Source organism: Camelus bactrianus, chromosome 5 (assembly GCF_048773025.1).
Source record: "Camelus bactrianus isolate YW-2024 breed Bactrian camel chromosome 5, ASM4877302v1, whole genome shotgun sequence".
NCBI classification, from domain to species: domain Eukaryota; kingdom Metazoa; phylum Chordata; class Mammalia; order Artiodactyla; family Camelidae; genus Camelus; species Camelus bactrianus.
Genome location: NC_133543.1, coordinates 18,185,658 through 18,198,025, shown reverse-complemented (window position 1 = coordinate 18,198,025; position 12,368 = coordinate 18,185,658). Strand labels below are relative to the sequence as shown.

Sequence of the window (12,368 nt, the reverse complement as noted above, 5' to 3'; positions counted from 1 at the left end):
TTGGACCAGGGCAGGATGTGAAATCCTGGATGCTGGATGTATCTTGAAGGTGGAGCAAACAGGACTGGCTGATGGACTTGATGTGGGGTATAAGAGGAAAAAGATGTGACTCCAAAGTTTGTGGCCTGAATGCTCTGGACAACTGAAGTTCTTTCTTTTGTTGAGGAAGACCGAGGAAGGACCAAGTTTGGAGAGAAAGCTCCGAAGCTCGGTTTCTGACATGTTAAAGTCCAAGATATCTGTTAGTTGACACCTATTAACCACCTCAAAGGAGATGGAAATGGACAGTAGCCAGTTAGGTGTACACACATGGGATTCATTCATCAGAGAGAACTGGGCTGTGGTATAAAATCACGAGTCCACAGCATCTAGCTGACATCTTTAGTCGTGAGATGCGTGAGGTCATTGCGGGAGTAGAAGGGCTAAGGAGATAAAGAAGAATAAGCAAAGGAAATCAGGATGAGTGGCCAGGAGAGCACAAGGAAGCCAAATGAAGAAAGTGTTTGCAAGAAGGAGGGTGTCCCCTGAATCTCAGTGTCAGATGCTTTTGATGGGTTAAGTAATTTGAAGACAGAGAATCTTATTTCTTTGGCAACAGGGAAATCATTGGTGATCTTGACCCAACCCATTTCTATAGATTGATGCAGATGGAAACCCAACTGGAGAGGGTTCAGGGAAAAATGAGAAGAGAGAAAGGGGAAAAAAGAGGGTGTGGATAACCGTTAAAGAACTTGGCTGTGAAGGGAAAACAGGACAAGTATTGTGGGAGGGTGAAGATGGGAGATGTTGCAGCACATTTATACGCTGGTGGGAGTAATCTGGTAGAGAGGAGAGATGTGAAGATGCAGGAGACAGAGATGGGGTGGGGGGCAAGTGCTGTGCTGGTGCTTGAAATACTCAAGAGACAGGAATGGATACACAAGTAGAGCACAGACTTAGGAAGGGGCACTGCGAGTTCACCACCGTCACAGGGAGGGGGACACGGTGGTGGAACAGAAGCTATCTTCTAATGGCTTCTATTTTCTCAGTGAAATAGGAAGCAAGGAGAGCAGCTCAGAGTTAGAAAAAGAGGAGGTGTTAGAACTGAGGGCAGAGGGGAGCAATGGAACCAGGGAAGTGCAAGATCTGCAGGGCAGTGTTAGGGACGGATCTGAGCTTAGCGGTCAGGAACTAAAGCTTTGTCAGTCAATGTGTTTTTATCCGGTCATGTGCCGCTATCCCAGGGCAGCTGTGGAGGTGGAGAGTGAAATTAAACCCAGGGACATGGGGGCGGTAAGGGAAGTGAGAGTCTGAACAAAGGAATGATGATGGAAGACCAGAGAATCTCAACTAGGTGACGGGGAGGGATGGTGAAAAGATGGTTAGGTCAGTGAGCTGTAGGTCTGCCAGGGTTGAAGAACCTTAGGAGGCGGGCACTACAGGGAATCGGAAAGACAGGAGGCAGTGGTTTGAGAATGGGCGGAATACTGAGATGAAGTTGTGGACGGGTATGGTGACTGATGACTGGCCAACGTTACTGCAGGAGTAGGTGGCCAAGACAGTAGGTAAGTACATTGCAGTTGAGCTGGCCAGTGACCTGAGGGCCCCGTGGTACTGGAAGGCTGATCTCTACAATATTACAACAGGAGAATTATTGGCAGGAGCCAGGAGCTGAGTTTGCAAGGAACAGGGGGGACTGGCACTGGATCCTGCAGCTGCAACAGGGGGGTGGGAGGCAGGCGATTAGCAGTCTGATGGCACAGGCCCAAGGCTAGGGTTATAGGAAGGAGGGAGGGGCAATGATCAGGAAATTAAATGAGATTTCTGCTTTTCACTCAACAGGATTTAACAATGAGAGGATTGAAGATGACAGCTCTCCATCTTTCTGGCTCTCACTTCCCACCAAGTGAGAATGGGGGGAAAAAACCTGCATGATCTCATCCTTACCACTTGCCTTAGCCTTGTTCAAGGAGCAGAGCCTTCAGAGTACTCTGCTGACTGATGACCCACGAGAATATCATTATATTGGTGGTGGCTTTTTTCCTGTGGATTGGACTTAAGAGGAATGAGGCTAAAACGAAAAGCTTAAAAATCAAGGCAGCATTCCGCAAATGGTCTGCATGCCCCAAATGATTTGCCTTCACTTATTTCAGGAGTCACAGGACATCATCTGGGACCTGAAATGGATTTTATCCATCTTAAATCTTGCTGCCTGTGAATGACATTATTTACTGAAGACTCATGGGAAGAACCAGAAGCACAGAATAGAGTAGGGTCACTGCTCTCAAAAAACCCACATTGTAGAGCACTATGACACACATCCTGTATGTTTCTTTTAAATCATTACACGTTATATGAGCCTCTCCCTAACGATCAAAAAATGAGTCACCAAAGGCCATTATCCAAAGTCAGTGTTGGGGCGAGGGTGTAGCTCAAGTGGTACAGCGCACGCTTAGCATGCGCAAGGTCCTGGGTTCAATCCCCAGTACCTCCATTGAAAATCTAAATAAATAAATAAACCTAGTTATCTCCCCCTTGTAAAAAAAAAAAAAAAAAAAAAAAAGATCCTATTAAAAAAAAAAAAGTCAGTGTTAGTGCTATAACCCAAAATGCACATTTGGGTGTGGGGGAACTGGTCTCAGGTCTGATTCTTTGAATACATGTATCTCCTTTGATAGAAAAAAAGTGACAAAAGCCATGCTCTCCTCCCCCAACTCCCATAAACGCTGGAAGTATGGAGTGAGAGGTTGGTAGTAGCAATGAGCTTTTAGCTCTTCAACGTGAGAGATGGGGACTTCTCAGGCCCAAAGAGGCCCAAGACCCACCATCGTGCTGGTGGAGATCAAAATGCATGGAGAAGGGGTGCCAATCAACAAAAATGGGACACTGTCCCTCAGCTGGTAGTTGACAACTTTCATACCATGTTTCTCCAAAGGCCAGACGCCTCTTGTTTTCAAAGAGTAGCAGAAAGAGGTATGTGAAGCCAGAGGAAACCTGCTCTTTGACTTACCAGATTTTAGGCCTTGGACAAGTGGCTTAATAGCAGAGAGGGTCAGGGTGTTTGGCTCCAAGATGAAGTTGATGCTACTGCGCTGCTCACAATGAGTATCATTAGACACTGGATGAGCACTCACCTCGCACCAGGCCCTGCCTGCTTAGTCCCCTGTTTCTCACGTGATCCCCAAGACTCTGTGACGTGGGCACCATCTTCTCCGTTTCACAGTCGGGGCTACCTGTAGCACTCTCCAACTCGAGGACTTCATATAGAAAACACATGCAGTGTCTGGCACACAACGATGATTCAAAAAGAAAATGAGACTTCTCCACCATATTTAAGAGAATGACGTTTTAAAATATATCAAATGAGGGGAGAGGGTACAGCTCAGGGGTAGAGCATGCACTTAGCATGCATGAGGTCCTGGGTTCAATCCCCAGTACCTCCATTAAAATAAACAAACAAACAAAATGTAATTACCTCCCCCCACTAAAAACTTTTAAATAAATAAAAATATGTTTAATAAATAAAAAAGGAGTTTAAAAAAATTAAATACATACATCAAATGATAATGCTTTAAAATGCACATTTATTACCATCACATCAAAAAGAATAAAATACCTAGGAATAAAGCTACCCAAGGAAGCAAAGGACCTGTACTCCCAAAACTATCAGACACTGATGAAAGAAACTGAAGATGACATAAACAGATGGAAAGGTATACTGTGTTCTCGGATTGGAAGAATCAATACTGTTAAAATGGCCATACTACCCAAGGCAATATACAGATTCAGTGCAATCCCTATCAAATTACCAATGACATTTTTTACAGAGAAAAAAAAATGTTAAAATTTGTATGGAAAAACAAAAGACCCCAAATAGCCAAAACAGTCTTAAAAAATGAGAACAAAATTGGGAGAATCATGTCCCCTGACTTCAGACTATACTATAAAGCTACAGTATGCAAAACAGTATGGTACTGGCACAAAAACAGACACATAGCTCAATGGGACAGGATAGAAAGCCCAGAAATAAACCCACACATTTATGGTGAATTAATTTATGACCAAGGAGGCAAGAATATACAATGGAGAAAAGAGTCTCTTCAATATGTGGTCCTGGGAAAACTGGACAGCTACCTGTAAAAGAATGAAATTAGAACGTTCTTTAACACCATATACAAAAGTAAGTCAAAATGGATTAAAGACCTAAATGTAAGACCTGATACTGTAAAACTCCTACAGGAAAACATAGGCAGAACACTCCTAGACATAAATCACAGCAATATTTTTCTGAACCAGCACCTAAAACAATGGAAATAAAACCAAAAATAAGCAAATGGGACCTAATTAAACTTAAAAGTTTTCTGCACAGCTAAGAATACTATCAACAAAACAAAAAGACAACCTACAGAATGGGAGAAAATATTTGCAAATGATTAATGGACAAAGGACTAATTTCTCAAATATATAAACAACTCACACAGCTTAGTATCAAACAAACAAACAAGCAAGCAACCCAATCAAAAAATGGGCAGAAGATCTAAATAGACATTTCTCCAAAGAAGACATCCAGATGGCCAACAGGCATATGAAAAGATACTCAATATCACTTACTATTAGAGAAATGCAAATCAAAACTAGAGTGAGGTATCACCTCACACCAGTCAAAATGGCCATCATTAAAAAGTCCACAAATGATAAATGCTGGAGAGGCTGTGGAGAAAAAAGAACCCTCCCACACTGTTGGTGGGAATGCAAATTGGTGCAGCCACTATGAAGGACAGTATGGAGGTTCCTTAAAAAACTAAAAATAAACTTACCATATGATCCAGCAATCCCACTCCTGGGCAAAGTAAAGACACCTGCATCCCAATGTTCATAGCAGCACTATTTACAATAGACAAGACACAGAAACAACCTAAATGTCCATGGACAGATGACTGGATAAAGAAGCTGTGGTATATTTATACAATGGAATACTACTCAGCCATAAAAAGAATAAAATGCCATTTGCAGCAACATGGATGGACCTAGAGATTGTCATTCTAAGTGAAGTAAGCCAGAAAGAGAAAGAAAAATACTGTATGATATTGCTCATATGTGAAATCTTAAAAAAAAAAAAAGACACAAATGAACTTATTTACAAAACAGAAACAGACTTACATAGAGAACAAACTTATGGTTACCAGGGGGGAAGAGGGTTGGAAGGGATAAACTGGGAGTTCAAAATCTGCACCTTTTGGGGAGTGATGAAAATGTTAGCTATCTTGACTGTGGTAGTGGTTCCATAGGTATATATACAACTTTGAAAATTCATCAAATTGTACACCTGAAATATGTGTAGTTTGCTGTACAGAAATTACACCACAATAAAGTTGCTTAAAAATAAAATAAAATGCACATTTAAATTATATGTACAGGAAAAAAAACTCTTAAAGCATAAACCAAGCCATGCAAAGAGGTGACTGCTGAAGGGGAATTTTACTTTTTAACCTTAGAGTTGGTTGTCTTTAATGAGCAGATACTACTCATCTAACTTAAAACACACCAAAAAGATGAGAAACATTAAAAAAAATACATGGGAAAAATAACCCAGATGGAATATGCCAAAATGTTAATGGCAATTACCTCATGGTTTTTTTTTTCCTGCTTCTTTCAAGTTCTACACATGCATCAGGTTTTACTAATTAAGACAAATACATTCTCCTTGTAAAGTCAACATTACAGATACAGCCATTCACCACCTTTGCCTCCCAGTTCTAGTCCCCTCCCCAGAGGTAACTGATGTTATCAATTCGGTGTGTGTTCTTTTGTGTATATGTATGTATGTGTACACAATGTGTGTATTCATATACCTACATAGATATACACATTATATACATATATAATCATTTTGTGCTTCTTAAACAAATGACATCAGTTTGAGTCCCTCTGCAATTTCATCCATCAAGATGACTCAGACTGTCCCATATCAGACACATGAATGTCTCTCATTGTTTTAGATTAAGTAGTAACCCAGAATATAGATAAACCAAACATTATTTAGCTACTTTCCTACTGACAGCACTTAGGTTGTTCACAGCATTTTTTTTTCTTTTACTATAAATGAGACTGCAATGAATTCCCTTATAAATGCCTCCTTCTGTAGGCCTGAGAGGATTTCTTTGGGACAAATTTTAGGAATTGGAGCTGCTGGGCCAATAGAAAACACACATTTGCTATTTTAATACATACCACACCAAACTGCTTGCTGAGTTTGACTGTACATGAATTTATACTCCCATCGGCAGTGCGGGCACACATCACTGCCAATACTTGTTACCAAACCGTTTTCTTTTTGCCAACTTGATGAATGAAAATGATACTGCTATTTTAATTACCTTGAATAACAGGATGTGCATCTTTTTCACATTTTTCTAAGCCGTATATGTTTTGTTTTGTTTTTGTTTTTGTTTTTTTACAAATTTGTTTTTTACAATATATGCCCATTTTTCTGTTTCAGGTTCATCCTTTTCTTATTGACTTATAATAAGAGTTCTTTACATATTTTGGAAACTAATCCTCTGTCTACTTTCTAAGTGTAAGTAATTTTTCCCAGTCTTCACTTGTCTTTCAACCTCTGCTTATAATTTTTTCTGGGGGGGAATTTAGTTTTTTATATACATACATCAAATTCAGCAAATTATGCTATCTGTATGTTGTGTTTTAAGAAGGCCATCTCTACTCCAAGGTCATAAGAACAATCCTTTTTTTCTAATAAGTTTATCATCTTGTTTTGCATGCTTATTTACTCCAACTGAAATTTTAGTGAATGGTAGGAAGTAGTGTTCTTAATTATATTTTTAATGCCTAGCCAGGTGCTAAATATCCTTCTTTTCCCCACTGATTACAAACACTACCTTTATTATATTCTACGTTTCCATATACATCAGTCAGTTTCTACTCTAATCTACTCCACTGATTTTGTTGGCCTATTTCTGTATCACAACCTAGCTGTTTTAATTACTACAGGTTTAAAATATATTTTGACATCTGGTAGGCAATCCCGCTTTCTTTTTGTTTCTCCAAATTGATCTTGGTTATTCTTACACATTTACTTTTCCAAATGAATCTTAAAATCAGATTGCCAAATTCCAATATAAGTTCTTTGGGATTTGGACTGAGGTTGCACTAAATTACAGATTAGGTATAGCTCTATACCTTTACCACACCAAAGCTTCCTTCTATGAACATGTAGTATCTCTCTCTTTATTTAGGTCTTTTATATCCTCTAGTAACATTTTTATAGCTTTTGTGCACATTTCAAGTTTATTATCAAGCACTGTTGAAGTCTCTTATTAGGACTCCTAACTTGTCAGTTGATTCTCTTACAGTCATACTGTCCGCAAATGAATGTTTTGTCTCCTCCTTTCCAATGTCTGTGGTTCTCATTATTTTTCTTTTCTTATTGCATTGGCTACAATAAGACTGGCAGGACAATTCTGAATATAATAGTGGTCCTCCTTGTCCTTTTCATCTCGTAGGTTTGCTTAAACACTTCTCCATTAGTAGGTTTTCTGTGGTTAACCTTCATCAGATTAAGGGCATTCTGTTCTATTCTTAGTTTTTATTCATGCAAGGGATTGCACATCATCAAATGCTTTTCTGGCATCTATTCAGATAGCATAATTTCTTTCTTCTTTACATACTTTGTGAATTATGTACACTGGTAAGTTTTCTATGTTTTGAACCAATCTTTCTTCACTCCTTGTAAAAGCTCTTTTTAGTCATATTTTATTTTTTTTATTTTTTTAATCTGTGTTTGAGTGAAATAGTCCTATATGTAACTTTCTAATAAGGAAAATAAATACACACCAAAACAAAGCATTATGCCTATGTACATATTTTGGCATTATTTGTTAAACAGAAAACATACAGGTAAAGGTATGCTTAATTTTTCTTAAATAAGAAAACCATGCATAAATTGAATGTTTGCAAAATACTCAAATGGAATATGCTTTTTCTTAACCTGATACTGTATTTACTAAATTCTCTACTGGGGTTGATGCTGTCATCAATGCAGTCACTCACTCCAGCAAGAACCACTGAAGTGTCCATCCCTCCTCCTCCTCTACTTTCCACACCAGCCACTCCCCAAGTCCCAAAGGTTCTACCAGTCGTTCTACCTCATATCTCTCCTGGGGAGGCCACAGGATGGAATGGGCAAGGTCAGGAATTTAAACAGACCTGGTTCCAATCCCAATGCACATTACTGCATTGCCTTGGCTAAGTTACTTTATCTCTCTGGGCCCCCATTTCCTCATCTATAAATAAATATGACACTATCAAGACTAAAGAGTTGTGATAAAAATTAAATGAGATAACACATGTAAAGTACCTAACACAATGCCTGCCACTGAATGCCTGACCAAATGTTAGCACTATCTCAACAAGGTCTCCTGTCCTCCCCCGTCCCTTCTAGGCTTCACCTGGTCTATGACAACTGTCCTCTATTCTTTCTGCCATCTGGACACTGTAAGCCAAAGCTTACTTTCTAAAATAGAAATCTAATAATGTTACCTGTTTAGATCTTTCCACTGGCTCCCACCTACCTACTATATAAAGTTCCAACTCCTTGGCAATGATTTAAGAGGCTGACCTCGACCAACCTTCTACTCCAAGTACTTTACACTCCAGCACCTTGAAAGATGTGCTTTCTGTGAAAACCCTAAGCTCTTTCACTGTGCTTTGCCTTTACACATGCTGTTCCTTCTTCCTAAATCCCTTTCCCTTATTCCTACTACGCAAAAATTCCTATTCAATATTTTAAAACAAAGCTCAACTGGTACTTCTTTTAAAATAAAAACAAATCCACACAGAATTAACTACCCCGTTGTCAATGCTTCCATAGCAGTTTGCACTGCTATTACATCAAAATTACTTGCTTTTATATCTTTCCCCACTCATTGAAGGAAAAACTCTGTCTTATTATTCTTTATGAACTCCCGAGGAGCCTACGTTATCTGTTCATTCAGCACTTTAAGGAAAGAAACAATGAATAAAATAAATAAAAGTCATTGTAAACAAGGCTGTATTCAATCTTTCAACAAAGCAACATATCTTCTGGTTATGTTAACCAGACTTTCAAGGTTGATTTTTTTTTTAAGAATAGGCTTTCTTAAGTTAGTCTCTACCACAATGAAACCAATTTGCCCTACAATTTTAAAGGTTCATGGAGTAGTTCTAGAGCCAACTAACCTCTCTCAGAGTTCTCATTAGATGCATGCTGGCTGAGAGGCCCTCCTGAATCCACTACCCTTCAGGTGCTGGCAGTCAGCCATTAAAGTATTACATTATTTTGAAAGCATGTATTGTCCATTACTTAGACTTGTTCTCAATGAACAGTTTTCTTCCAGAAGTGCAAACATCCTGCCACCTTCTCTCTCCAAATAAATGAGTTTGATTCTATTAGGTTGTTCCTGAAGTCAGGAAACATAGCTCAGAAAAACACATTTTGGCGATGTTATTTGTGTAGGCTGAAATATGAAAAGAAAGAAGTAACCCTCTTATATCAGAAAACCTCCCTAAAATACACCCAGTTCAATCTCCTGTGTGGTGGTGTATATCATGGTGAGTGACAAGATGACATTCATGGTCACGAGAGACTCTTAAAATCCCTGCTAGCCTAAGATAGTAACACGGGCTCTAATTAGAAACCACGGAGAAAACAAAATAAAAAGAATGACCTTAGTCTTATACTCTTTAAAGAATACAACATTCAGGTCACCAAAATGACCCCTAATTTCAGAAAAACAAATTGACTAAAGAACCAACACTCCATGCTAATTTCTGAATAACGATTTCTTTCAGTCAAAAAAAAAAAATCAAATGTGTTTCCCATAAATATATTCTTTTACAACAAGAATGAAAAAATGAGACCTGCAGAAGAGAGAAAACACCACAGATTTTACTTCAAGTGGCAGAGCCTAGGATTAGTTTGTTTTTGTTTTTTTAAGTTTATTTGTCAATTTCAAAAACTCACCAGTGGAATAAAGAGCTTAATACAAGTATGCAAAAAGGAAGCCCCTGTGAGGTTTTCACCAGGATGAGATGGGATTAGCTCTGTAGTTCTTATAGTCTTCTTCACAGAAGAATGCAATTTCAGTTTCACTGGCTGGGAAAAAAAAAAAAGAAATATAGAAAATGGAAAAGAAATTTTAATGTAAAACTAGATTTTAAACAAGTATGGTAATCCATATGACTTTGATTCAGTGCTTTAGATGCCTAACGGCAGAAAGATCAGTTATTTATTTGGTTTCACATTTCACAAAAATCAACAAGAAGTACAAGTTGTAGTTATAAGAGTCTAGAATTCAACCCATTTAAAAGTAAAAAGAGGAAGAACTCCAAAATTAAAAACAAGAATTAACACAAGAGTCTGGTTTTCCGGAAATCGTAAAATTGCTCATTACAGTCCTCTTAACAGTCCCAGAAATGATAAACCTTTATTTTTTTTCCAGTTTGCTATTCAGTTACTGAAGGAGGAAGAAAAACTCTCTTTTTTTCCTCTGAAATTAGCCTGTAGGTATAATAATTTAATACTTAGAGGATCAGTAGAATATTTTACAGATCACTTTACATTCTCCCTCATGACCCATCAAAATATGTGTCTGAAGAAGTTAATTTTTTGCCTGCTTATGATTAATTCATGAGGCTTCAACAATATGCAAAGTGAAAGACACAAATTGGCTTCCACCGTGATACCTTCAAATACCTCTAATTATTCACAGGGGATGTAGCACAGCTAAAGGACCCACAAAGGTTCAGAGCAGTCACAATTCTTTCAACCTAGCAGGTCAAGGACTCTGTCTTCTAAAACAATAAGTCAGCAACATTATTAATTCAGACTGGAGACAAATCTGATGGAAAGCCTTCCAATTATTAAACATGCAATTCTTTAAGGTGTTGCGCCAACAAGTTTCACATTCGTTTTTTAAATTAAACCAGAAGTTAATACAGTCTGCTTAGCTTTTACAGAAAGAGCAAAAGGGCCTTCAGACTCTTGACAAGAAAACAGACAAGATTATTTGTAATGAATACTGATTGCTCAATTAACATATCCTTTAAAAACAGACAAGTAAAACTCTTCTAGCCAAATAAATAGGATAATAAGGAAGGATGCCAAAGATTACTACCAGTCTCCTAGTTTACAACTCTCATATCTCATCATTAGAATTTATCACAGAAGAATGAAATTAAAAAACTTAGCGTGACATTTCATTAAAAAAAGTTTTTGCTGGTTTTAAGAATATGAAATTACTAATTTCTCAATACTAAATTACCCGTGCTTATTACAGAAAATACAGAAATGTGGAAAGCAGAAAATAAATCACCCATAGTCTCAGAATCTCATTCCAGTCCTTGAACAGCTTCAAGATTAAATGAAGATTAATCTTGATGAAAATCAGATTACAAACTCTTATCACAGTGAGTCTGGGTGTGGGGCGTGAGACACAGCCAAAAAAAACCGGGAATCAATGAGAGCAAGTGTAAACAAAGGCACCCTGGACAAATAGTGAGTTAATGTACAGTTAATTTTTACAAGAAAATACCATTTATAATGGAAAAGAATCTGAAAAAAATATGTATGTATGTATATGTATAACTGAATTGCTTGGCTGTACACCTGAAACTAACATTGAAAATTGACTACTAAGAATTAAAAAAAAAAACAAAAATGAAAGAAAGTAAATAGCATTTAAAAGAACGGCTAAGAGGCTCTATACTTGGAATCAGTAAAAACACTTTGAATCAGTAAAATGTTGAAAAGGGGGCTTCAAAAAATTCAATATTCAAAGAGAAGACATTTTGAGATCTGTCCTTTATATAAAAGCTCCTGGGGCTTCCTTTTTTGAAGGGAAACAACCCCAGAGGTAGACCTACATCATTTGCAAGTGATTCTAATATCCTCCTCCTAATGGAGAATGAGCAAAAGCACCCTGTTCTTAATAATCACAATGCAAGGTTTCATCCACGATGTGCTATTTACATACAGAACTTTACATAGCGCTTTGCCCACACAGACTCCGCTCAATGCGCACTAACTGTAATTACAACGTTCACTTACTGCAGCTGACATTTATCTGCACCCTTTTTGAGAAACTAACACATCGTACAGCTCTTCCGTACAGCAATAATAGGTTTAGAATAAGCAGATGTAAAGGAAGAATTGACCGAGCATTTTTGTTTTGACATGTTAAGCTCTCTTGGGTCTAATGAACTTATGGATCAATCCATTATTTACATGATACCTATAATACAGGCTCAAAATGAGATCATCTAAAGTAAAGATTTTATTTTCAGGTGAATAAATTTTTTTCTGGAAACCTAAACTGATCAGTGGGTTAAACTCA

At 37.9% G+C, this 12,368-nt stretch overlaps 1 protein-coding gene across 8 annotated transcripts in view; it reads right to left on the bottom strand.

The window, feature by feature from the left end:
* Positions 1–3,543: 3,543 nt before the first annotated feature.
* C5H2orf76 (chromosome 5 C2orf76 homolog) overlaps positions 3,544–12,368 on the bottom strand; it is a 68,215-nt gene continuing 59,390 nt past the window's right edge. For 5 of the 8 annotated variants that reach the window (XM_045516288.2, XM_074363519.1, XM_074363523.1 and 2 more), the window contains 2 exons: positions 9,998–10,129; positions 3,544–4,863 (listed from right to left, as the gene is read on the bottom strand). In XM_045516288.2, the coding sequence (XP_045372244.1) occupies positions 10,053–10,129 (77 nt within the window). In that variant the 3' untranslated portion in view covers positions 3,544–4,863; positions 9,998–10,052. Of the gene's footprint in view, positions 4,864–6,387; positions 10,130–12,368 lie in introns of those variants that run through there. The other 3 variants (XM_074363522.1, XM_074363520.1, XM_010954653.3) reach the window with 3 other exon arrangements.